The sequence below is a fragment of the Bos indicus genome, chromosome 22 (assembly GCF_029378745.1).
Source record: "Bos indicus isolate NIAB-ARS_2022 breed Sahiwal x Tharparkar chromosome 22, NIAB-ARS_B.indTharparkar_mat_pri_1.0, whole genome shotgun sequence".
NCBI classification, from domain to species: Eukaryota; Metazoa; Chordata; class Mammalia; order Artiodactyla; family Bovidae; genus Bos; species Bos indicus.
The window spans coordinates 50908007-50935827 of NC_091781.1; the positions used below are offsets into that span (position 1 = coordinate 50908007).

Consider the following 27821-nt stretch of genomic DNA (forward strand, 5'->3'; position numbering starts at 1 on the left):
GCGACACAGACGCTCGCCAGTGCAGGAGGTCAAGAGCGCCTTGAAGGTCTACTCTGCAGTAGGTGTGAACCTCCCAGGGAGGTCTGCAGCAGTCAGGTTTTAGGAACTGCCTGATGTGCGGGGTCCCATAGACTAGGGGACCCGGTCTGGAGCGGCCACAGAGGGCATCCTGGAGGAAGCCTTGGCACCGGTAACAGTAACCTGCAGGAACGAAGCAGGTGCGCAGGGAACACTCCTTGCCTCACCGCTGCCACATTCGGAAAGGGAGAAAGGGACTTTTCCATAAATGAGTCTTAAACGTCTTGGAAGCAAGTTAAACTCAGCTTATGCCCAAATATGGAGGTGAGAGGACATACAAAGCTTGGTCTTTTTTTTCTCCCGTGCTCTGCTCCACACCACCCCCGCCCCCCCACCCCGGAGATATGCAGACAAGAGCAGCATCATTCACACGGTCCCCACAGGTGGTTTCTCCTTACCCTGTTTAGGCTCCCCTGCCCCTCCAACTTCCTGTCAGAAAAGTAACATGTACCGTTTCTGGTCTTCTCAGTGGGGCAGGCCCACCTTCTCTTGAAGATTCTATACACAATGGCAGATTTCATCAGTGTGCCATACATGGCTTCATCCAGTCACTCAGTCAAGTCACCCTTAGGGACTATCTTACCAATCTCCTTAGGATACTAGAGAAACTACTGTCCAACAAAATAAGTTCTAGATGCCACACGCACTTTTATAATCAGAAACTTTATTTTGAGTAAACCACTCAACTTTGAGCAGATGACATTGCCTCAACTTTTTCTTTGAAGAAAACAAAGATATATGGTAAATTTGTGAAAACACTGTGCCTTCCTTTGCAGGGCAGAAGCATTCTGCCTGAACTTTTCCATGCTCCTGATGATAGAGACAGCCACTTGGGGCATGGAAGGAAGTTCTCCACAGGTCAAAGGCTGTAGGCTGCGGTCTGGGCACAGACCCTCTCGCAGCTCCTGAGGCTGGGGGTCACAGCTGGCTGCAAGTGCACTGCGTGGCAGTCACACAGTGCAGACAGTGCGCAGGGTGGGGCTGAAGGTGCAGAGCTGCAACTCAGGTCCTGCTGCTGCCACGGCGGTGACCAGAGGACTCAACGGAGAGGCGAACATTCCAGACGCTAGGACCTTCCATGTGCCAACAGAGCAGGCATACCCCACCTCTAGGTAGACACTCTCCTCCGTCGTTTGGCTCAGCGCTGTCCAATCCTGGGTTCGTCTGTTATACTAACTTGTCCTCTCATTCCACCCCATGGTCCCTTCCTTGCAGGCGATGACAGGAAGAGGCAAAACATGACTGGGGAGAAAGGGGGCCTGCAGCCAACCATGGACCCCATGACCACAAGAGTTACAACTGTCCTCTGTCTTCCAAGAGCGATTCAGTTTGCAACTAACATGGTACCTGGGGGAATTACTGACTGAGGTGAAAATGTTGGAATATCAAATAATTCCCAACACATTTATTCACAGATTTCCAAGCAACTCTTCCAGGAGGTCAAGGAGGCCCTGAATAAGAGCCGCAGGAACCCCAGGAATCACAGATTTAACTTCTGAAAGGCCCACAGGACCAGGTTTAGGACAAGTAGGATACCATGCAAACCGCTTGTTCCTTTGCACTGTGAAAAGACTGGCCTTTTCCCTGGCCAGCCTCCAGGTATAGGAGCGGGGACAACAAATTAGGAACCCCCCCCACCAGCCTCAGAGTCCAGACCCCAGAAGTGTTGCCCTCCAACACTGGAAACCAGGCGAGGGGGAGCACACCCCACCCCCAGAGCAGGTCATGGAGACACACACTCCCGGTTAACATGAAAACAGTTTGTGCAGACACAGCCCCTGAGCCAGGCAGACCATTGCCCTAGGACGGCTCTGCTGAACTCTGACCTCGACATTCACCAGAGGAGAGCGCAGCAGGCCAGCATCAGGTATAGCTGTGTGTCAACCTGGTTGGGGTCCCTCCACGGGAACACTGGCACAAAAGAAGGGGCCGAGGTAAAACAAGGCTTTGGGGGAATGATTCCCTTTGAAAGTGGATCTCTCTCTTCAGGAAACAAAAAAAAACTCTGCTGAACTCTCCAACCCCTGGGCTGGAGGACCACAGCTCACCTATGCGCTCTGCTGTGGGCTCTGGCCTAAGTGGCCAGGCCCAGGTAAAGCTCACTTTCAAGATAAATGAGTCCACAGACACGCAGTGCCACTGGACATGATGATACCGGGGGCAAGATTCTGTTCTGTATTGTCTCCTAACTGCCAACGTGAGGCAGTACCCTGATCACAGAAGGGTCTACAAGGACCAGGCAGGAGGCCGGGCGTGATTCTCTGCACACCACGGTGTTCCACAGGCCAACCCCATGTTCCACCATCTGCCGCCCATGCTGTTGCCTTGGGGCTCCAGCTGTGGCCAAAGGCGTGTGAATCTGGAAAGCAAGTACCACCGGGGCCCTTGTGCAGCAGACATCCTGAGGCAAGGGGGGCGGACAGCGTATGTTGCGTTCTAAGTAAAATAGCTAGAGGGTAAAACACTCCAATGCCAGTTTATTTTTAAAAAGGGTTCTGTGTCATTCTATGGTTTGTTTGCCCCCCGGTTTTTGTTTTTTTTTTTTTTTTTGTATAATTGTACAACCTTTGAAAATTACATAAGTTGTAATGATCTAATACTATTAATAGTCATTCAGAAAAACTTTCCTTCCCTCCCAGCAACTATCCAGGGGGAACTGACGGTCCTGAGAAGAGGCCAATTCAACGGGGCCTCTACCCTGGTGGAAACAAAAAGCAAAAAGAGGAGGGGAAAAAAAAAAACAACCAGAAATCGACTAAGAGGTGTGTGGCCAGTGTCTCTCAGGAGTGGGGTCCTGGCTGTTGCCTGGGGTCGTGAGAGGCAGGGAGCCTGCAGCATCCAGCACGGCAGCCGAGAGACCTCGCAGCCACATCGTCCTCACGCTGGCACGCCTGAGTCCCAGTCTAGGTGTCATGGAAGTCCTTCAGCAGCGTTCTCCTCCGCTGCTCTGCTATGTGCATCTGGTTCTCTAAGTCCTGCACCAGGGAAGCAAGACACGGGCTTGCATGGCCCAGCCCCGTGAGGACGGGCCAACTGAAGCCGCCCCCTGCCACGGGCTCCGAGGCGTCAAAAGCACGGCCCTCCCCACCCTTCTCAGTGGCAGCCTCCAGCCCCCAGGCCAGCCGCCATGGACCGACCACCACAGCAGCTCTCCCTTGCCTGCCAGAGGGTCCTAGAGGACAGCAGTCACTCACCCCTCTGTCATAGCTGTCCGCCCGCTCCACTTTCCACGACAGGTTTTCGATCTCAGCCTCCAGCTGAGCCTGCTGGTATTCAAACTGTATGGGTAGAGCAGGAGGGTCAAAAGGAGAGGGGACGGTAGCCAGGGCAGGGCCTGCAGACGGGAGGGGCAGAGGCAGCACCTCAGGCTCGCAGGAGCTCCAGACAGCTGGATGCTGTCCTCAGAGGGCAGTGCTACTTCCTGTACCCAGAACCAGAAGCCGATCCAATGGCTGCCCACGGAGGGCAGCCAGGTGGCCAGGCTGTGCTTGCCCTGCACCCCCAAAGAAAGGGGAAGGACCGAAGCCACGGAGGAGAATGCTCCCAACATACGGGGAAATGGCCGCTGCAAAAACAAGTCAAAGTGGACATTCACTGACACTGTGCTCCCTGAATACTTCGTTTTTTCAGCCTTTCTGAAAATCAAGAGTCTTCAAAATTTTCAAATCATTTCACTTAGTAAGTATATGCCTCTTGCACAAAGAGGTTTCCCAATGTCTTATTTGTGATAGTGAAAAACAGAAAGAATAAACACCCCAAATGATGGTATGACCATATAATGGGACATCTATGCAACTATTAAAAATGGCATTTTCCAGCCTGGTGAATAATGACAGCTGCAAAAACTGTTGTAACAAAAAATGTCATATATATAACCATGATTATAGAAACAGTACTAATTTTCAAAGGCTGGAAAATTCTAACAGTGCTCATTTCTTTCTGGGGGGATGATGGATGATGTAAATGTTTTCCCAATTTTTTCAACATTTGAACAAACAATCAGTGTGAATCACCTTATTAATTGGAGAGGAAAAAATCCCTATCTAAGATGAAAAGTACACAAAGATGCAAATGAGCTCCACAGTATTTAGGAACACACATGCTGGGTATCCTCCCAAACATAAGCACTGGTTCCCATGTGGTCACAGATATTTTCAGCCAGCCACCCTAAAAAATACAGCTGTTAATGGCTTCAGTACACCTGCCTTCCTATTACACAAAACGGTAGCACCTGAGATCTACTTTGGAAATGCCTAGTCGGGGCCTGAGGAACAAAATTTTCCAGTGGCCAGTTTTGTTTTGATTTTGTCCTCCCTGCCACCAGGGGTCCGGTCCCTGCTTGCCTGCAAGGTGCGGGCAGAGAAGGCCCCTCTGAAGCTAAGAGGGCAGAGCAGAAGGACGGCTTCCCTTACCAGCTTCTTCCTGGGCCCGGACTCCATGTAGTAGGCGTATGGATACGTGTACTGCAGGGTGTATCGACACTGCAACAGAACACAAGGGATCTGTGTCTGTGACTCCTAACTCCATGGACCTCACGTGCTGATACAGGTCTTACCCCACCATGCAAATCAGCCTGGCTCTACGGGCATGGGCCTGAAAGAGATGAGGCCAAGGCAAATAAAAGATGAACTGGGGGACAACATGGCAAAAACTGAATCAGAAATGGTCACAGAACACCCATGGTTCCTCTCCACACTGGGATTTATTACCAGCAGCTGCCTCAACGGCTCTTCCCTCTTGAGTCGGACCTCAGAGTCCACACATCTATCTCAATACTTGTCCAAAGACAATCTCTTATTTTCCTCTGAGTGATGCATGGATGGGACAAAAGAAGAGAAGGGCTCTCGTTTCCCCTGTGGTTCTGTCCCCACAGGCAGAGGCACCAGAATACTGACTCCCCTGGATGTCCGGGGAGGGCAGGGTCCTCAGTGGGCACAGCCCAGGAAGCTGTGGGCCCATGAGCAGGCACATGCGGGGCTTCACAGAGGGTGAGCCCTGCCCCCGACAGTGCCTCCCACCCTCAGAGGTCTGGGCCTCACAGAGAACCAGGGATGGGAAGACTGAGGGGGGACAAACCTTGGCCAAGAGCTTGGCTGCGTTCTGGAGGTACTGCCAGTCGATCCAGGTCCCCAGGTTATTCATGACCCTCTCCTGGATCTTCTCGTGAATCCGCTGGTATGTCTGTGCCTCCAGCTGCAAGCTCTTGTTGTGGTTTTCCCACTGTGGGGTCAGAGGAGAGAGAAAGCTGCAGGCGTCCAGGGAGGTGCAGGGATTCAAAAGCCGTTCAGAATGGTCACAGCCTCGTCTAGCTGAGGGGGGCTGTGTGTCCTCAGGAGCGCACAAGGGGGGCTTCCTTAGTCCACACTACCAACCCTGTCTAGAGCCGCTATCTGCCTGCCAGATCACTCTATCCGCTTAGAGCAACAGGACTCTAGCCCCGAGGACAAAGCAAAGCCAGATACTCCCAGATCTCTTGTGCTTAGAAACCAAAGGTCCCATGCTCTCTGGGCTTCTGGGAAAACCTGCCCTCTGAATCTGACTACTAACATGGCACTGGATTGAGGTGCATGGCAAGATGGGGGCTGGGGACTAAGAGATACAAACTACTGTGTGTGAAATAAATAAGCTACAAGGATATCCTGAACAGCACAGGGAATGTAACCAGTATTTTATAATGCCGATAAATGGAGTACAACCCTTAAAAATTCTGAATCACTACATTGTACGTGTGAAAGTTACAGAACATTGTAAGCCCGTTATACCTCAATTAAAGACAAACAACAAATGTGGCCGTGGATGGATAAAGACCACCTGATGGTCCTTCCTTATCCTTCACAATTCAGCGTCACACAAGGTTGGCAGGTCCTTCCCTGTTGGCTGTGCCTGGGGAGCCGAGAGCCGCACCTGGAGGCAGCACTCAGGCTGGGCCGGCGCTCCACGCCCTGACTCCGGTGTGCACGCGCCGCTGCGGCCACCGGTCACTGGGAGTTTCGCCCAGCAGGGCCAAGTGGAAGAAGCCTACCCTCGAGAAGCAGGTGCAGGAGAGGACGCCTACCCTCTCAAAGTAGAATAAGTACTTCTTGAGGGCCTCCCTGGCCTGGGCTTGCTGGCTCTGGTTGACGATGTCGGGGTTCTCCTTGTACCGGCTGCACTCATAGTACTCGCTGCCGTGGGTCTTCCAATCTCCTAGACACATCCAGCAGAAGTCTACAGGGACAGAACACAGCACTGACACACACGACACAAGCCCGCGTTCCTCCACAGGCGCAGGCGGAGCAGGAGGCGGACACAGCCGGCTCCGAGGGGGGCTCCTGACCAGAGCTCTCCCCGGCCGCCTCTTTCCAGAGGGCGTGGACACGTCTCATGCCTGTCACGGCCCACGGTCCCAGCAGCTGGTCCTTGCCAATCCGAACGACAGCCTACATATGGTCTCCGTTTCAAGAACACATACGCTTAGTGCCTTTTTAATCCAACGCAGGCAGACACTGACCATACAAAGGCCGCTGGTCTGCTGCATGAGTGCCTCCTGAGCAGCAGAACGACGTGTCCGACTGAGGCCCACCAGGCCATTCAGAGAACACCTCTGCCCTCCTGTCGACCTCCCACTCTCAACACCCGTCCTAGGTGCTGTACATGAAACTGGGGATGAAGCCTTTCCCCCCTTTTTTTTCTTCCTTAAAAAGCACATTTTTATGGGCATTCCCCAGTGGTCAAGACTCAGTGCTTTTACTGCCAGGGCCCAGGTTCAATCCCTGGTTGGGGAGCTAAGATCCTGCAAACCAGTGTGACCGAAAAAAAAACCAACCAACCAAACAAAAAACAACAAAAAAAGAGAAAAAGCACATTTTTATCAAACCCATTGCTACCCTATAGTTCATGCCCAGAATTATGACTCTGTTTCCACACTGAGGAAGCCAAGGGGGGAAAACAGAGATCCCCTATGGACGTCATATATCTGAACAATTACTGTGCCTTAATGGACAGGGGCCAATCATGGTTGTGTGTTCTGACTCTGCCAGAGACCCAGACAGCAGTAAAGACTGTTTCCCATAATTCACTGTCATAAGCTGGCTCACTGACTTCTGCACAGGGGTTTGTGTAAAACTTGCGGAAGCTAGAGCCAAAGCGAGAGACCCAGAAGTCGCTCACTTCTCTTCTCCTGGAAGGCTTCAGGGAAGAGTGCAATACGGCTTTCGCCTCAGTCAGCTAGGTTGTGGTTGCTACTGTCTTAAATACTGCTACACTGCTTAGGGTTGCCCATCCAGATGGTAAAACTATTCAGCAACGCGAGGTATGGTAGTTAACCCTGGGCAGTAAAGGATGGGGAGAGGACATACTGAGGACTCTTCAGTACCAGGACTGGGGTGGGTGCTGGGGTGTGCACACGGGCATTTCTCTTTAAACTGTATGCATGTCTTACGCACTGTTCTAGGTGGATCGTGCACGTCCCTCTCATTCAAACACACACAGAAAAGACAGGGTGGAATTTCACCGAGGAACACGCCGCTACTCTTGGCCTATCTTCATTCTACACTTCGGCATCACCGTTCCTGTCTAAAACCTCGCCTTGACTACTCTGATTACAGTGTGATCCTGGGAGGACCCAGGGACAGCAGTGGCCAGGCTCTTACAAAAAGAAACTCTCAGGGCCAGCTGGGTGGCATGTCAGCAGCTGTGGAAGAAGTCTATCTGGACACATATTCTACCTGAAGGAGTTTTATTTCTTTACTTGAGCTGGCAGGAAGAAAAGCAAAACCAACGGTTCTGTGGAACACCGGCCAGATGAAGGAGGCCAGAAACCCTCTCTGAAAACTTTTATAAAACCTCAAAGGCAAACTAGGATTTGACTGCTTCCAGGAGAACCATGGGCAGCCTGCTCTAAACAGTGTCCGTCAGGCAGCACAGAAAAGCCCCATGCTACTTACCTGCCTTGGCAAAAATCAAAGAACACACTAAAACTTTCTTCTTGGATGACTGAGGATACGTGAGGGTTTAAGAGTCATCCCACAGTTGGCAGCGGGATTATTTAAGGGACCAAGAAATAATAAATCAGCAAACCTAGAGCTGCTGTACTCTGGTCCTCATGACTGTAAGTGACGGAAGCCACCGTGTTTGATCACTGTATCATAAAAACAGTGGGGGAAGAAAAGCAGTGGAGACCCGTGCACAAGAAACAGAGACTGTGCTGCTGGGCCTGGTGCAGCAAGCTTGGGACTCACCGTGTTTACACTTGGAGCATTGCTGTCGGAGGGAAACAGAAGAGAACATGTTAAGGGCACGCTGACCAAAGACTTCAGGCCACACAAGCAAAACGCACAGGCCTCTGCTCACCATGTGATTGCAGCCGCCGTTCTTCTCAATGCAGATGTTGCACTTGGGACACTGAGGAGACAGAAGGGCGCCGTTAGGCTCACGCACCATCAGGCCGGTTCTAAGACAAATTACACAAAGCTCCTGGCACCCGTGCCCAGCAGCTCATCGTGCGAGCCCTTCTGGGGAGGAGCCTCTCACTTAAATGTGGCGGGTCGCTGAGGCTGGAACAGCAATTCAAGGAAATGAGGTCAGCAGGTTTGGCCCTGAAACACTCCAAGCTGAGCCGCGCTAAGTCTGCCACCATCTGTCCCTGCCAGGAGGCTGCTTGGATTAAGCTCAAGCTGAGTCAGTAAAAAACTGGCCGGCTTGGGAGGAACACCAGCGCAGCCTACGAGCTGCCACCCTGGACTGGGACCCGCTCAGCCTGCCTGAACTTCGGCTTCCAGAAGAGGGCACGGAAATCACCTCTAAAGCTCGCTCCCATCTGGGAGATGACAGCAGTGGGGACCAGTCTGACACCGGGTGCTTCATGGCCATGAAGAGGACCTTACTTCATGATGTCATGGTCACAGCTGCACTGCAGGGTGCCTCGCTTCAGTGTGTGACTGGCACCGGCGAGGGCCCCAAGTGCTGAGTCATGCACCACTCTAGGGGCTGCGGGCCATGCTTTCCCGTGGGATGTTTCCAGAATGAGAACTGGGCAGGCCTGGGCTTGCATTAGAGTTTTGCTACTCATTTGATGTGGCTGTCAACCACCTCCCTCCCAGGGCTGTTAATGCTGGGGAGGCATTCAGTAAAACCTAGTTTTTCTCGAATGAGTTTTCCTGAGGTCAAACTTCTCCAAGCATTTCAGCATTTCATTAAAAGAAAAGCGCCTGGTGCATGCTAAAATCAACTGCTGCAAACTCTGCCGTGCCGGGGCAAGGGTCTGCCACCTCCATCACGAGCCCCGTGGCCCTGGGTGGCACTAGGGAGGGCAGACCCAGGACAGGTAAGATACAGTCCTTACGTCTTTAGTGTGGGCACTAATGTAGTTGGCTGTTTCAGAGTCGTCTGCACACTTCGTGAGCCATTTCCGGATTGTGGCGCAGTCTGTGGGGGCGTGATACATCTGACGACACTTGAAACTTAAAACCAGAAAAGATAACCGTTAGGTCAGATCCTGTGTTTTTCCTTTTCCTTCTGTCCAAAAGCCAACAGATCTGGAATTAGAGCTTTTCCAAGAGGTAAAATGTCACCTCTCATGGCGTCCGAGACCTTGACTTACCCAGGATTATTCTGAAGTCCTGGGGGGACTTCTCTCAATAAACCCAAATGAGACATTTGTTTTAAATATCTTAGGTGATGTCAATCCTTCCTAACAGGATATCAAATTCAGAACTCAGCTTTTCAAAGGGCTCGGGGAGGGTATTCCGAGAAGAGGACTCAACTCCAACCCAAGGCAGGAGTGAGATCCAGGCCTGGGAGCCCTGGCTTGTCCGAGTCTGAGGTACCCACCGGATGCACACTGTCGGCACTTGTGCAGTCTGTGAGGGGCACGTTACCTATGACGATGCCCGAAACTTAGAATCAGAAAAGAAAAACCCTGACACTCATCAGGCCAGGCTCCTGTGTTTTTAATTCCCCTTCTGTCCAAGCCAATGTGACTTTCTGGTTAAAGGCTCTCAGGCAGGTAGCCTACCATATGTCCCAGGGAAAGAAAGCCTTAACGTAGGACACAAAGGGTGGAGAGCAACCACACTGGTGGTTCTTAACGTTTGCTGAGTCACAGACTCCCTCGACCGTGCCTTGAAAGGCAGGCACATATGCACACGGACCCCATTTTCTCCCTACTTTCCTTGAAGCCCCACTGTGACTCTTCTGGACCTAAATGAAGGCTCTGCCATTACTGCACCTCGCTTTCCTCACGTATAAGAAAGGGGAACAGCAGTACCAATCACACACAGTCACTGTGACAATGAAGGGAAAGTGGTCAGGAGAGAGCGGCTCCGCTGGTAAGCCTTCAGTATGCTTCAGCTAGTTCCATCATGTTCACTGAATAGAGTAAACCCCAGATAGATGTAAACCACGTTTATGAATTGCAGTGTTATAAAATTAGCAGAATGGCCAACAGAGAGAAAGATTAAAGTGCTGGTGGCTGGAGCTTTCATATATGGCAATATGTGAATTATCTGTGCAGATAGATCTACCTCCACACAGACACGCAGTCTCTGGGCCCTGAGTCTTAGTAGCATAAACCCCAGCACATCCTCTAAGAGTCTGTGTCTCCTTCTTGTCTCCAGACAGTATCATCAAACATCTGCCCATGTGGAACAGTGCTGCTCTTCTGGCCCAAAGGCCCTGCCTCTCCCAGCCCCGCCCTCACAAGAGCCACAGCAGTGATGCTCGAGAGGAGGAGAAGGCACCAGCCAGGGCTGCTCGGCATCCACACTCACTCTTACCAGAAGACCTCGTTGCACCGATTGCACTGTACTCGGCGAGCTCTGGGCTCCTGTACCCGGATAACCATGGGGCAGTCTGCACCAGGGCATAGCTGGAGCTGGTAGTGACTCTGTGAACACACCAAGGGGGGAACAATGAGGACGTCCCCTAGCTGGTGCCTCCAAATTAGACCTCCCTGAGTACTCAAACGCCTCCTGTTCTTCCATCAAGGGGCTACAGGAATTCATGATGGATGTCATGAAGACCAGACATTAGGCAGGTCCTGAAAATGCCCTTTGAATGTTTAGCTTAAACCAAGGAGCAACTCACCGGAATGACCTAAGCTTAGATGACAGAATGGACTACAGAATCGAGTCTCTGAGATGAAAGTGCACAGGGACTAGGGCTGGAGAGGAACACGGCCCAGTCAGTTGTGCATGAGACTCTGAGGGGCTCAACAACCCTCAGGCATCTACCAAAGGCGGCAAACAGCACCCGGAACAAGGCCTTTTGTTTTTCCTGCAGCCTGTGCATGAGACGACCCAGACCATCAGTCAATCCAATAAGCTTAGGAATAATAGGCAAAGATCAAAATTATGCTGCATGGAGCCAGCAAACCTGAACAGGTAGCCCAACAGAGGGGAAGGACTCCAAAACTGACCACTCTAAGAACTTAAACAAATTGCCAAATCGCCCAAGAAGCAACACCCCTTATTTGGGCTGAATCCCAAGGTGAAGGGAATAGAACAGCAGCTCCTGAGATATGCCTGACTTATGTTTACCCCCCGACATACAATAGCTCATTTAAGTAACTCTGCGGAAGGTGGGGGGGTACGGCTTCCCTTGTGGTTCAGCTGGTAAAGAATCTGCCTGCAATGCTGGAGACCTAGTTTGATCCCTGGGTTGGAAAGATCCCCCAGAGAAGGGAAAGGCTACCCAGTCCAGTATTCTGGCCTGGAGAATTCCATGGACTGTACAGAGTTGCAAAGAGTCAGACATGACTCTGCGACTTTCACTTTCACAAAGCGGGTGTGCCTGACCATTCTACACAGGAAAGAATCCAAGGCTCAGAGAAGGAATCTAAGGGGTCAAAGGATACAGAGTGAGGAAGAAACAGACTTGGGATTTACTAGTGCTCTAGAGTTTTCAAACTTTTTAAAAGCTGTGCAGCTCTTTCTTCAGATTGAAAGCATCTGCTGGCAGCCTCCTCTGCACAGTAACTGGTAAGCATCTGATCGAAAGGAGGCTCAGGAAGACCAGGCACAACAGCAGCTGGGCATACCTCCACATAGTCCCTGAAGAGGTAGCGCCTGTATTTATCTCTCAGTTCTTCATTGGGCAGCAATGGAAACACGAAGTCCTCTGGTGTTCGAAGTGGGCAATCCTGAGCCATGCAAGAGACACCTGTTGAACAAAGACAACCGGATGGACAACTGTATCACAAAAGACACACCTATAATGTACCTGCTGAGTTCACCCAACAAATTCACGTTTTACACAGGGAACCCCGGAAGCATCAGAATTTATTCAAAGAAGAGAGAAATCAATGTGATGCAACTAAAATAATATTATAAATTTTAAAATGATACGGAATTCCCTGATGGTCCAGTGGTCAAGACTTGGCACTCTAATTGCCAGAGCCCTGGGTCAGGGAACTAAGATCCTGTAAGTTACACGGCACAACAACAACAAAAAAACCCCACAAAAACCAAAACCAACCAAACAACAAAAACAAGACCAATTAAATAGTATATATCACAAAGAGCACCAATTAAAAAAACTGCTTAAAAAATCCCAGCGGGCTCTTGACTTACACCTTAGTTTTGTGACGTTTACTATTATGTGCATGTGACTGCGTCAACACAGTGAGCTTTTACAGGTATAATGCTAATGTTAATACCGTGGAGTCATAATTTAACAAAGACTCCTTTAACTCATCACTAAGTCTGATTTGTGCTTACCTAAATCACAGTAAACCCTCTAGGAGTTTCTGAGGTATGGCTGCCACTTTGAGAATCAAGACAGACAAGGTAGGCAGCTTACAGGACAGTTCTCCCAAAAGGCAAGAGAAGGTAGCCTTGCTGTCACACCAGCATTTACATAAACGTCCAAACATTAGCCTTAATTCTTGCATCTTGCTCAGGCCTAGGGTAAACTTTGCCGTTGTTCAGACTGACATTTTGGAAACCAATGGTTCTGATTTTGAAAACTTCAGTTAGGCTCACAAGAAAACCTGAGTAGCAGAAGGGGCAGGGCTGAAGCTAAACAGTTCCCGCCAGCCGGTTATGAACCCTACGGCGGACTCACCCACACCCACACCGTCCTTGACGAGCACGGAGCAGTGCTGCTCCCAGCAGCTGCGGCAGAACTGGTGCTGACAGGCCAGAGAGAGGAGGTTTTCCTTCCGCACAAACTGCATGCACACTGCGCAGTGGTGAGGGGAGTGGGCCGGGGGCACCTAGAGGGAGGTACAGGGACGTGAGCCAGCCTGCAACAAGGGTCAGAACTCAACTGCCACGTGTGGGCTCTGCGAGTGCCAGTTCTGAGTGGAAAAAAATATTATCAGGAAGGCTTCCCGAAGGAGGTGGTAGCGAAGCTAGGCTTGGTGAACCCCTAGATTTAGAGAGGGAGAGAGAAGATGGAAATGAGATCTTACAGTAGTGTATAAGGTCAGGCTGAAAAGACCAGGATTTCGGAACTGTCAAGGTCCCGAGAGGTCATTCAATCTGCCTTCTTTTGGAGGCTACTGGGTTTCTTTTGAAAACTGCCCTCATTCAGCATGGCACAGAGTTGCTTCTCAACAAGTACTATAAACCCAACCAATAGGTTCTTAGGGGCTGAAGTGTGAGCCTCTAATAGCTCCAGAACCCATTCTCTGCTACACAAACTGGCAAAGACAGTCTGGGGACACCAGCCAAAGCCACAAACCAGTGAAAACCCAACATGAGGTTCTTGTTGTTCACTGGATACAGAAAATAATTTGAGGAAAAGGACCATACTCTGTCTAGTATGCTCCTGGAAATTCTCTAAGAGGCTGTGTAAGTTATGTGGTGATCTGAGCCCTAATTCTCCCCCATTCATTTGACAAATGCTGACTGAACTCTCAGCAACAGGAAATTGCTATACACTGTGGGATACGATTCCTAAACTTAAAAAGCACTTACAGTCTACTATGGGAGCTAAAAGATATGAGTGAATCACTGCAATGTACATGTAAAGGTTGAAAGACATAATTAAAGGAGTTTGGAGGGAAGTGTTCCCAGGAGACAGGTTTTGGGAGAGATGGCTTGGATTCGGGTCTTTAAAGGTGAGTTCCATTCTCACGAGCAAAGATGGGGACAGGATCTGGACATTCCCCGCCAAGGAAGGCACCAGCAGAGTTAAAGAGGCATGCAGTGAACGGGCACCCCAAGAACACGGCAGGGACAGAGTACAGGCTATATGTAAGTGCAGGAGACGGGTGAGGCTGGAGAGCACAGGCAGTGATGCACTCCTTGCCTATGAGGAAAAGTTCCAAATGACGTCGGAAATGGAAGATTTAGGCCTATACTGGAACAAGTATCTTGGGGATGCTGCACGATAAACAAAGTAAGACGGTTCTCAATAACCGTGTGAGCCACAGCAAAAGCCACGTGTATCAGGAAGGGACACTCACATGTTTTGATGGATTGGGCTGAACTCGGGCCTCAACGAGCAGCTGAGCAGAATTAGACTTGTATCTACAAAACAAAAAGCATAAAGGGAATCAGAGCTCCAGTTCTGGAGGTATGGTGGTAAATGAGCTGACCTTTCTCTCTGAAGGTAATAAGCACTATGCCATGATGTATTAATCCCACTTGATGTGTCTGAAAGAAATAACTGGAGATATTGCCAAGTGTTATCTAGAAGAGCACTGATTTAACATTAATGACGGCATAAAAACTCTGACCTAACTTCACTGTCCAACAGGGGTTTGGAATAGGATGGAACATCAATATGGTAAAACACTGTACCTTCATTAAAACTGGGGGTACAGAAAGAATATGCTGAAAACATTGGAAAATGTTCACCATATACTGAGAGAAAAAAGGCTATACAATATGAGCCAGTGTTTTAAAAATGTAATCTGCACACTGTAAGGATATTCTCCATAACACAGACAATTATTACCACTGGGTGGGCAGGCAGAGAGAAGTTACAGCCAGTGCCGTCTCTTCCTCCCCCAAAACACCTTACCTGTCCAGTATCTCGGCAACTTGCCAGTGGAAATTAACTAATATAAGTTTAGCGACTGAATGAGATACCTAGAAAGAAGAAAAAAAGAAATCAAATTATAATGCAGTTTTTTTTTCAGAGTGCTCTTACATTTTGAGAAATGCATACATTCCTCTCTACTGCAGGTCCAGGCTTGATTTTTTAAATCTTCCTCTTGGTTCTGTTTTATCTTTTACGTTCAGACTCTTAGAGTCTTAAACAATTTCCTGGATCTCTCGATTTTTCAACCTTTGTTTTCATTAGCAACCCTTCAAAGAAATTAGTTTGATTTCAAACTTACACAAAACCATCCTATCTACAGTAAATAAGGACCTAGAATCCAAAGTAAGCAGAAGAGCTGTAGGTTCCCTAATGTGATTTATGTTTGCTGAAGCTGCTGTAGGAGGCCATACACGAGCACCTCCAGGTAGGCATGTTACTTGCAGAAGCTCTCCAGGCTTGAACTTCTTATATAAACCCAGAAAAACAAAACAAAACAAAACTCACCCCTGGTTAAAACCTCTGACTCTATAACAAAACTATTCATCCATAAAGACTACATGAAAACTCAGACAAAGTATTTGGTATAAATGTTAAAATTTGCTTGAGAATAGCTTTTGGCTACAACTATATTTTTACAACCTGAAAATTATACTGTTGTATTTTATTTATTTATTTATTTATTTTTGGCTGCAGTGCACCGCTTGTGGGAGCTTACTTCCCTGCAGTGGAAGAGTGGGGTCCTAACCAATGGACCGCCAGGCAATTCCCAAAATGAAATTTCTTGACCTTCCCAAAGAAATAGAACTTCAACACCATACCTGGTCTGATCCCTTGATCTCAACAGCACTAGCAACAGCAACAAAGCCTCAGAATTAGCATACCAGGTGCAGCCCCTCCATGTATGGAATACGACACAGGCCTCCGCTGAAACTGAAAATTTTACCGATGACTACAAGTCCACTAATGACCAACTCAGAATATTCCAGCAGAGTTCTGGTGAGAACTGATAATGTGAAGAGAGGATGTGTCTCAGTTCAGTTCAGTCGCTCAGTCGTGCCCGACTCTTTGCGACCCCATGGACTGTACGTAGCACACCAGGCTTCCCTGTCCATCACCAACTCCTGGAGCTTACTCAAACTCATGTCCATCGAGTCAGCAATGTGTCTAGCACTTTATTAAGTGGATAGATGTCCATCTATTCTTTCAAAGCCAAGTACTGAGGATACATCAATATATACATGTCTAGCACTTTATTAAGGTGGATAGATGTCCATCTCTTCTTTCAAAGCCAACTGCTGAGGATACATCAATATATACATGTCTAGCACTTTATTAAGGTGGATAGATGTCCATCTCTTCTTTCAAAGCCAACTGCTGAGGATACATCAATATATACATGTCTAGCACTTTATTAAGGTGGATAGATGTCCATCTCTTCTTTCAAAGCCAACTGCTGAGGATACATCAATACATACAACACTGTAGGCACACGCACCTCCCACCAGTCTCCTACAGGAGGCACTGTGATTGCCCACAGTATGGCCACAGTGTATCACAGACTGCCAAGGACTCAGTTTCCCCCAATTAATCCATTATGAATGTGAAGGAATTTTGAGACCGTTAATTAAAGCAAAATGTAGAATGACGGCACTTGCCCCGTAATGGACACCGAGGAAGATCTACAGGGAAGTCAGGATACAAAGGGCCCTCTGAGCAAAAAGCAGCACAGGGTTAAGAAGAGTACCTAGAAGACTTTATGCTAACAGGTAGTCTCCGAAGAGAGGCCACCTCCTCCCTGATTTGGGCCACAGGAGAGAACTGACTTCACCACCCACTGTCACCCGCAGCGGTCTTCCAGAGGAAGAGATGTCAGGTGATGTGGGGGGAGGGGGCACTACTTAAGTTACCTTTAGCAAGAGGGCCAAGACAAATATATGATATTAAAACATTACAGATAAAAGTCTGTCATTCTCAGAGTGCAGACAGCTAAGCTCAGGAAAGAACTAGCCAAGTACTCACACCATTTTCCTGTGCAATGCTCAAAGAGCTTGGCAATCCACTCTGAATCTATCACAGTTGCCACTCTGTAACTGAGGAAGGTCTTCCACTCTTCTTATGTGTTCAACTGCGGAGAACAAAAGTCTTCCAGCAGAACCAAGACAAACGACTGCTGGACTGTTTTGATCAAGCAACTAATAACCTGTGAGTAGTTAGGATTATGTATTACCAAGAAGGACTTAAAAGTATCTATGCATGTACGTATGTATGCGTTATCAAGAAGGAGTATTCATTCATTCATTCACTTTTGGCTGTGCCACAAAGCTTGTGAGATCTCAGTTCCCTGAACCCGGGCCATGGTGGTGAAAGCCCGGAATTCTAACCACTAGGCCACCAGGGAAACCCCCAAGAAGAACCTATAATGAGGTCAAACCTCTTCCAAAAAGGGTGATAAACAACCACTGATAGCCAAATAGACGAATGACTTGGGAAGGACACATGACCATGTCATGTTCAAGACAGATTTGCGCTTCTGTAAGATCAACATGTAATAAGAAAATTAAGTCTTATTTATGTATGAGGCTTTTTTCCATTTCTGAATACACTTTCAGAAACGAGAGCAGGAAAGAATACTTCTTCCAAATTCACTTTATGAAGCTAACATAACCCTGATAAAAGGCTGATTTAACATGTGAAAACGCCTAAGGCAATTCACTGAATTAACAAAGTAAAGGCAGAAAAAAACCGAAATGATAATTTCAGTAGATACAAGAAAACTCGTTTGACAAAATCAAGGAATCATTCAAGATAAAAATTCGTAGCAAATTAGGAAGAAAAATAGAACTGCCTAAATCTAATACAGGGTGTCTAAGGAAAACATTATACTCTGTAACAACACAGTGAATGCTAAGATCAGGGACATGACAGGGAAGACCACTCTCATCATTTCATTTAACACTGTGCTGAAGGCCCTAATAGGGCATGGGGGGCAAAAAAAAGGACACACACAAAAAAGACACAAAACTACCAGTAGAACTAATAAGTTTAGTAAGGTTAAAAAAATAGAATGCCAATACATAAAAATCACAAATGTGTTTCTACATAGTGGCAAATAAAAATTAAAATTTATTGATAAAACTAAAATGTATTGATAAATATATTTTATTTAACCCAATATATCTAAAATATGTCAACATGTTAATGCACTGAAAATTATTAATGAACTACATTTAACATCTTTTTTTTCCATCTAATTGCTCAAAGTCCATTGTATTCAGAATTATAGCACAAACCAATCCAACTGGCCACATTTCAAATGCCCAGTGGCTACATGTGATCACAGCTACCATAATGGACAATGCAGCTAGAGACAGAACACAGCAATCAAAATTAATCAAAATCAAAGCAGGGGTTAGGGTATACATTAATAGTTGATCCTAAAATGTATGGAGAGGACCCCAAATATCCAAAGCAACCTTGAAAGAGCAAAGTTGAAGAGACTTACACCATCTGACTTCAAGACTTACTATAAAGCTACAGTATTTAAGACAGTGGGATACTGGCTTAAGGACAGACATATATATAGATCCATGTAACAGAATAGTAAACTCATACACTTATGATTAATTTTCTACTAAGGTACCAATGTAATTCAACAGATGATAAAACAGTCTTTTCAACAAATGGTTCCAGAATAACTGAACATCATTATACAAAACTCAGAACTTAAATGCTTAGTTCATGTCACAGAAAAATTACCTCAAGGTAGTTCACACTGTTAAATAAAACTGAAAACTATAAAACTTTCAGATGAAAATCTTTGCAATCTTGGTTTTTTAGGTAAAGATTTCTTAGCTATGACACTGAAAGCACAATCCTTAAAAGAAAAAATATGATACACTGAGCTCATCAAAATTAAATTTCATTCTTCAAAAGATATTATTAAGAAAATGGATGAGCCGAGCCACAAAATATATGATTTGCAACAGAAAAAATAATTGCAAATCATATACCTGATAAAGAACTTAATTCAGAACACATAAAGAACTCACACAACTCAAAAAGCTCAACATTATTAGTCATTAGGGAAATGCAAATTAGAACTAGGAGATACTACTTCACATTCACTAGAAATACAGAAAAATACAGAAAATTGACAATACCTAAGTGCTAGCAAGCAGGTGGAGAACCTGTAACACTTACATAATGCTGGTGGGAATGTAAGATAGCAGAGTCTCCTCAGAAAACAGTTTGGCAGTTTCTTAAAATGTTAAACGCGATCCCACTGCTAGATATTTATCCAAGTGAAATGCAAACATGTCCATGCAAAACTCTGTTATACAAACCATCACAGCAGCATATTTCATAAGAGCCAAGAACTGGAATCAACCCAAGTGTTCATCAACTGATGAAGGAATGAATGAACAAAATGTGGTACATATCCATAAAATGGAAAATCCTCCCTGGGCAGTAAGAGGAAAGCATTACTGACATGTGATACAGCATGGATGAACTTTGAAAACATGCCAAGTGAAAGAAGCCAGACACAAAAGACTACATACTATAAGATTCAATTCATATGAAATTTCTAGGAAAGGCAAATCTGTGCAGACAGTAAGATGATCAGTAGTTTCCTGGGGCTGGGAGAGGGGACTAACTACAAATGGATATAAGGGAACGTTTTGGCTGATGAAAATGTTCTATACCTTGGATTGTGGTGATGGCTGTACACTTGTTTACATTTACTACAACTCTTCTACTGGTACACTCTAAAATGGATGAGTTTAATGGAATGTAAGTAATACTTCAATAAATGCTAAAAATAAAATTGACCGATGGACAGACACATGATAAAGTAAATGCAGGAAAAAGTTAGCACCTGTATAATCTAGATGGTAGATAAATGGATACCTACTGTACAATGCTTTAAAAGTCTTTGTATATTTTAAATTTTTCACGAAGTTGGAGGGAAAGTTTGCCAACTTTAATTCAATGGCAATCTTCTGAATAAACAAATGTCACAAGAAACAGAGAGTTGACCCTTACACCATTGCATCAAAATAGTTCATTTTGATCTTTTACGTACTCCTCAGAATGAAAACATCCCCTCAGAGTTTTGAACATACATAGTTCTGACCAAAGATGGACTGACTAGACAATGTGAATTTTAGTATAAGTAGGCCTGTACTGCCAGTAACTTCACAACACTCCAGCTCCCTCTAAACCTCCCACACCAAGCCTCGAGGGAGGGAGGGAAAGTAGTGGTATACAGTTCATCAAACACTGAAGGGTCCTGAAGTCCCTGGGTGGTCCAAAGACGGCTTTCAGAGTCAAAGATGGAGTCAGAACACGGTCAAGTGTAGCCCACCTTCCTTGCCTTTCCCTCTCATTCCCTGTGCCTTCAAACCTGACCCACGATGGGTCAGAAGGCTCTGGAGAGCATTCCGTGAAGCTTTAAAGGACTGTGGGGACACCTGTCATCATCCAGCCTGGACTCTGCTCTGTATTGCCCATCCAATCTGGCTTGGCTTTGCCATGACATTTACAATCTCAACACCCTCAGATGGTTTTCAGATCTTTATTTCAGGAAGCACTTGGCCACATGAATGTCAAAAAGGACTTGGCTACTAGACATCACTATTTCCCAGAGGTTGCAGGCAAACTTCTGTCATCCTCCCTAATTTGTGTTTGGGAGAGACCTTTAAAAAGCTACTTCCCAGATACAGGCCCTCAGAACATGTCCAGTAGTTACCACCTGTGCAGACACCTAAAGGCGTAGACAACTGCTGGGGAGTCAAGTTCTCCTTTCTGTTTTTTTTTTAATAAAGAATATATACAGTGTCCATACAATTCTATTCCGGCTTCACAAGCAGGGTTTGGGGGAGTGGGTGGGGAGGAGATGGACCTGAGGGGGAAATCCTGGATAGCAGCCAATGAAGCTAAGATTTTCTCACAGAGATGCAGTGACGTGTACATGAGGATTTTAGCTGCTGTTATCAGCAAGCCATTCCTGACACAGCTAACAGCACACAAATCCACAACCTCAGCATTTCAGAAGATATTCTGGACACACTTTCTTCTGTGATCTAAGGGCTTCAGAGACTAGAGAAGTGAAACAGTGTAAATAGTGAATTAGGGCCTGTCAACTTGGAATGGAGACTATCTTGATAAGATAAAACTTCTGGATCTATGCAGCCTCTGACCCACTCATTACAAGGAGACAAATGCAGGATTCCAGGAGCTTAGAAAACACAACTCCAGCAGCAATTTGGTCACTGGCTTACATTTTAGCCTTCCTATGACTTGCCTGCCTCCCCACTCTACGTTTCAATTTTCTTATATGTATTTTCTTTGTTAGGTCCCCAAGCAGAAAGCAGACTGTGGTGAATCTGTTTTTCAAATCACAGGACCCCGAGTCCACCTGAAGTTCATTAGTACATGAGAGCCTCAAATTTTTTTTCTGATTTCCACCAAACTCTTTCCCCAGAAAAATTCGAGTATCAGAATTTTATAAATTAATCACTGGAACAAACGTTTTTGATCCCCTGACCACAAAGCACTTAAAATACCAGAGGGAGATAAATCCTGCCATGGAAGGAGACGCTCAGTACATACAACATTCTGGATCCTTTCTAATACACAGCCAACATCTATCTTTGGGGAAAACGTATTCAGAAGTTCAGGAAATTTACCGTTATTACTTGACATCCCAGAGCACTTGGATTGTATACGTTTATTGTTCAAATAATGCACAGGACATGCTAGTTTGATGTAAGGATCGAGGCACATACTGAAAGCCTCCATTCCTGACAACAGCTCCCCAGGAAAACCCTGAGCATCGTTAGTTGCTTCTTCATCTTCTTCATCTCCTATAGTTGGTTCAAGCTGTCTAGTCCTTGGGGACGAGTTAACAGCACAGCTTGCAAATAGATTTTTTTCCCCCAGAAAACAGAAATTCAGCAGCCCACCAGAACTGTCACCAGCCCTTCCCACACTTACCAGTGCCATAGGGAGGATGCAGCCGATGGCAGAGAGCATCAACGGCCTGAAAAAATACAGGTGGTAGTTTCAATTTTTATTTAGAATTCTTACTTGCCAACTGCCTGAAATCTTTTAAGGCTACCCGAATAGGGCTCCATGCCTCAGCCTGTTGTTAAGCCACTTCATGGTCCAATCACATTTGTTAACAAACACGAGTGGTCATTCACTAAAAGGCAGAGAGGAAGGAAAGGAGTGAACTGTTGGCCAGCTTCTGGGTCTAAGGTAGGAAGGGATGTAATATGGGAAAACTAGCTGAAAGAGATTAAGACGGATGGATTCAAGTCTTGGAGGGTAGAAGGTGAGGTGAGAAAGTACTGAAGGAATAAGAGAAAGAAGCAAGGTTAAAGCACAGAGACAAAAGAAAAGGTGAACACCAGGCCAGAATGGCGCACATCAGCAGTGCTAGTGGTAGTGGCAAGACCCAGCCCTCGAGTCTAATTTCGGCGGTGGGCCTTCACCTCTCCTGTACTTCACACCTCCACACTCTCAGGCTCTAAAAGGTCTGCTCTCCGGCGCCTTATTCTAACTTTGCTTCCTTGCATTTTCTCTCCATGGAGGGAGAGCTGACTGGTAATTGAGGCACCCACATGTTATAAATGCTCTACAAAATCTGATTAATGAACATTAATTTGAAGATTTCTCTCCAGTCTAACCTTAATTTAGTTCTGTTATGGTCTCTGATCATTAAAATCAATGCCAAAAACATCTAAAGACTTGACTAACTACAGTTACTTATGAAAAATACAATAAAACAAAAATACAAAAGTCATCCCTTCCTTGACCTTGAGGGCACTTTATTATGAAAAACTCTGGGCATCTACATAAGTGAAGAGTATGATGAAACCCATGTACCCATCACCTAGTTCCAACATCAACTCAGAACCAGGCTATACCTTACCTACCCCACTACCCTAGAGATTACTGCAAGGTAAATCTCAGCCAGCGTATCTTTTCGGGTTTGCATTTCAATGAAAATCTTCTGGGAAATACTTAGTACAAAAGGCAGATTACAGCCCCTTCTAGAATTCCATATGGTTTTTCAGGGAGGAGCCATATACAGGTAGGATGACTACTACTTTAGTGAACCAAAGTCCTATCCGTTAATCACAACCAAAAGAAATGCAGATAGGAGCTCATAGCCAATGAATAACACACAGTAGGACTAAAGGCCAAGTCTCCTACCATCTTCCTGTAGCTACAAGCCCATCTTGTCTATATGTGATTTCAAATGATGCACTGTCTCTTCCAGCTATGGCGACTGTGAGGAGGGCAAAGGAGAGGGAGTACCAGACACTTGTAGGGAGTTCCAGCCAGATCACCTCTCTTCTCCAGAGGGTACCTCAGAGCCCAGCATATCTTAGTGACAAAGCCGCAAACTCCAACAGCACGTTTCAAAGACAGAGCCACTGACTGCTGCTGTTAACTATGCTCAAAACGTACCACGTGTCTATGCACCTATATGTTTATGTAAATAAACCTCCATGGGAATGGAGTTCTTTTCTAGGGGAAGAGGTTTTTCACACCACTTCCCTCCTCTGTCATACCTAAGACCTAGAACAATGCCTGTGCCAGGGCTAGGTCCCATATTCTAACACTTCCCTCCGCCTGGCTCCTGTGGTCTCAGCTGAAATCACTGCCTATCCACAGCCTCCTCCAGAGCCCCGGCAGGCAGGCGGGCAGGCAGGCAGGCATCAAAGCCTTCCAAGCCCTCAGAGGGTGCACAATCTAGCAGGAGAGGCCAGATACGGATCTAGAAAGGAAGGTTTAAAGGGGAAAAAAAAGGACGGTGAACTGAGAGGTCTTTTAATGTGACAGGAATGGCAGAGATGCTGACAGGAGGTTTGAGGAGCCAAAAATCAAACATTAAGGAGCAGAGCGGGAAAGAGTTCAGGCTGGAATCTGGAGAAACCACTTCAAGTTTCTCAACAGAGCAAGATAAAATAGTGTTTTCAGTGGCTGTGTCAGAAAATATGGAATAGAAGCAGAAAAGGTTTTATTTATGCATACCTGCTTTCTGTCTTATCATTCTAAAAAAGGAGGAGGCAGAAAATAAAGGCCAAGAGACCTTTAAATTATTTTATGGTAGAGGTTAAATTGTTTTTTCCCCATCTTTCTTAGCATCTATCTAAAAGTTAAAACAACAGAAGATACTCGGAAACACTTGTTTTATTGAGAATCATCAAATTACAGCAAACTCTTAACCTACTTCAATTATCACTGAACAAAAAAGAAAATGGTTCATAAAAAGCATTTTGATGAAAAGGAACAATGCCTGCCACTCCATCCCAGCCCATCCTGATCCTCTCCCAGTTTCCCAGCCAGGACAAGTCTCTCCCAGTCACTGGTCTGGGTTCTTCTGGTTGTTACCAACATCACTGAGCACGCCCGTAATTCTCCACCAGACCTAGCCTACCCACTCCCATCCCAGCCCCAACTTCTGAATATTTAAATCACTATTTTCAGTTTCTCTATCTGTAGCCTTTGTAATCTTAAGACATAGTTTACAGGACCAGAGTTGCATTTCCACCCCTGAGCTTCCAATGGCACTCTCCTTGGCCCACTCAAAGAAGAACGTTTGTACATCTGGCATAAATACATTAGTAGTAGCTGCCAATCACGCATACTTGTGCCACATGGTGTGTTCGCTTTGTATTTATTTGACTTGTGATTTTTGTGTGTAGTTTTTCTGCTTTCCATGGGAATTCTAATTCCCTTCCCCCTTATGACGAGTTCTATGGTTTCTCATCATCTTCCAACTTCTTCATTCTATCTATTGCTAGGAATCCACCTCACCCCTATTCCAGAAGAAATTTTTCTTGGATCCCACCAAGTTTCTGTTCCAATCTGGGCTGACCATTTTCCAGGCCTGCTACAAGCAGAACATGGGATTTTTCATTGGACTGCCAAGTTAGTTTAATTATTTCTTGAATTATTATTTTTCTTTTTTGATCTTCATCTTGAATTACTTCAGCAAAGGTACAGAAGTAAATTTTTGGAGTCCTTGCTCATCTGAAAATAAGTTTATTTTTGCAATGACAGAATTGTAGATTAAAAACTCTCTTCCCTCGGGACTTGGAAGACCATTGCACCACTGTCTTCTGCTTGTCAATGCTGGAGACTGGAGACATGAGTCCCATGTCTTTTAGAAGACCTGGCGTATCTTTATGGAAACCTTTAAGGTTTTCTGTTCTTGTTTTTCTGAAATTTCATAGGGACAATTCTGGCAATGGCTCTTTCTTTACCCTTCTGGGCAACAGACAAGACACTTTCAATACAAAAACTGTTCCTCCCTCTGGCTCTTGGAAATCTTCTTCTTTTACTTTTTTGATCTTTTTGTTTCCTTCAATTTTTTTTGTTCTCACTTGCCACAAATTCTGGTAAATCCTGGGTATCTGGATTGATCTCCATGTCTCTTTTTTCACACACCCACACGCATATACATGTGTATATATATATATATAGCCTGTATTTTGGCTTTATGTTGAGAGATTTTCTTGGTTTTATCTTCTGATCTATCTATGGTATATTTTTTAACTTGGCAAACCCATAATTCATCTTCACAGGTTCTTTTCTGCTTTGATTTTCTTCCTGATGGCATCTCTGATTGCTTTATAGAAGCCACATCTTCTTGAATATCTTGGCAAATACTACATGCTGCTGCTGCTGCTAAGTCGCTTCAGTCATGTCCAATTCTGTGCGACCCCATAGAGGGCAGCCCACTAGGCTCCTCTGTTCCTGGGATTCTCCAGGCAAGAATACTGGAGTGGGTTGCCATTTCCTTCTCCAATGCATGAAAGTGAAAAGTGAAAGTGAAGTCGCTCAGTCGTATCCGACTCTTAGTGACCCCATGGACAGCAGCCCACCAGGCTCCTCCGTCCATGGGATTTTCCAGGCAAGAGTACTGGAGTGGGGTGCCATTGCCTTCTCTGAAATACTACATAGTGCACTTTTAAAAACAAGCAAAATTACTTATTGGTCTATATCAGTTACAGTCAATTTCTCTGTTTCTCTTTCATTATGCATGTTTTCCTCAAATGTCCGGGGGTTCTTGGTTAGAATCACCATTCACAATAAACAAAATGAAGGGCAACAAGGGGGATGAAGTACTGATACAGGCTACAACTTGGAAGAACCTCAAAAACTTATGCTAAGAGAGCCACCAGCCACACAAGGTCACATATTCATGATTCCATTTCTATAACATATATAGGTAAATCCAGAGATACAGAAAGCAGATTTGTTGTTGCCAGAGACACAGGGAGTGGAGAGTATACATGCTTACTGGGTACCAAGTTTCCGTTTTGGGGGTGATGAAAATGTTCTGCAACTAGATGAAGAAGATGACTGCCCAACACCATGAGTGTATTAACATGCCACTGAACTGTACACTTTCAAAAGTGAATTTTATGTGGATGTTACAACTTGTAAAAAGGGAGTCTCAGGAAATGAACCCTAACTCTATGCACATGAACAGAACCATGCAACTGCCAGGCTTCTCTTTAGGGTGACTGATCAGAAGCAGCTATTATTCAAAATGACAAATAAAGATAGCTAAATCTGATCTTCTCTAAGTGCCTGATTTCCCTAAGATTATCCAGATTATTTTGCCAAGAGAGAGACCATGTGGGGGCAGGGCTGACTGTCCCACATACAGACCTTTAATTAATCCTCCCATCTGCAGCACATTTACCTTCTCCCGTCTAAGTCAGTCAGATCAAAGCCCACAACCTCTTCAAAGACATGCTGGACAAACCAGCTCCCATGTGCAATGATGTCCCATATGCTCCCCCTACATGTTCTCTTTGTTATTCTGTGTTTGTAACATATAGTTCAGAGAAGGCCATGGCACCCCACTCCAGTACTCTTGCCTGGAAAATCCCATGGACAGAGGAGCCTGGTAGGCTGCAGTCCATGGGGTCGCTAAGAGTCGGACACGACTGAGCAACTTCACTTTCACTTTTCACTTTCATGCATTGGAGAAGGAAATGGCAACCCACTCCAGTGTTCTTGCCTGGAGAATCCCATGGACGGGGAAGCCTGGTGGGCTGCCGTCTGTGGGGTTGCACAGAGTCAGACACGACTGAAGTGACTTAGCAGCAGCAGCAGCAACATATGTTTGCCTTTACCTTCATTTTCATGGTATTTAAAAATGGAGAAGCACTTCCATATTTACCTCATGCTCTTTAATAATCTTTCTGCCCTCTTCAGCTCACTGGGCAATCATTAATTTATTTTCCTTTACAACAGATAAGTTTGTATTTTCTAGCATGTTATAGGATTGAAATCATAAATTGCTTATTCCCCCCACCACCACCCCTGAGTCCCCTCATGCAGCATATTCTGAGATTTATCAATGGTACTTGTATGAGCAGCCCACTCTCTTTATATTGATGAGAGTGTGCTGTTCTGCGGGTAAGCCACTATTTGTTCATTCATCTGTTTGTAGATATTTAGGTTGTTTCCAGTTTTTGGCTATTGCAAATCAAACTGCTCTAGAGAGCCAAATACCAAACAAAAACAAATGCAGAAGGGACAAATGTATGTGAGGGCAGCCAACCAACTTGAAGCAAAGACTTGTGTTCTACTAGAGTGTCATAAAATGAAAAGCCTTTAAAGTATTCACATTGTATTTATGATTGCAGATACTATTAGTCATTTTCACAGCTACTCATTATCAACGTGGACACAAGAACCCACTTTTATTTTGATAAGGAAATATGAAGTTATATTTAGAT

The 27821-nt window shown here is 45.8% G+C and overlaps 1 protein-coding gene across 4 annotated transcripts in view; it reads right to left on the reverse strand.

Moving 5' to 3' along the window:
• Positions 1-722: 722 nt before the first annotated feature.
• The window catches only part of ARIH2 (ariadne RBR E3 ubiquitin protein ligase 2), a 39393-nt gene continuing 12294 nt past the window's right edge, over positions 723-27821 (reverse strand). The window contains exons 2-15 of one of the 4 annotated variants that reach the window (XM_070777227.1): positions 22045-22090; positions 15028-15095; positions 14468-14531; positions 13120-13270; positions 12095-12216; positions 10833-10942; positions 9401-9518; positions 8410-8460; positions 8298-8319; positions 6134-6285; positions 5155-5298; positions 4491-4559; positions 3273-3356; positions 723-3053 (exon numbers count right to left, since the gene is read on the reverse strand). In XM_070777227.1, coding sequence (XP_070633328.1) covers positions 2982-3053; positions 3273-3356; positions 4491-4559; positions 5155-5298; positions 6134-6285; positions 8298-8319; positions 8410-8460; positions 9401-9518; positions 10833-10942; positions 12095-12216; positions 13120-13270; positions 14468-14531; positions 15028-15095; positions 22045-22083 — 1266 coding nt within the window. In that variant the 5' untranslated portion in view covers positions 22084-22090 and the 3' untranslated portion in view covers positions 723-2981. Of the gene's footprint in view, positions 3054-3272; positions 3413-4490; positions 4672-5154; positions 5299-6133; positions 6286-8297; positions 8320-8409; positions 8461-9400; positions 9519-10832; positions 10943-12094; positions 12217-13119; positions 13271-14467; positions 14532-15027; positions 15096-22044; positions 22091-27821 lie in introns of those variants that run through there. The other 3 variants (XM_019984550.2, XM_019984551.2, XM_070777226.1) reach the window with 3 other exon arrangements.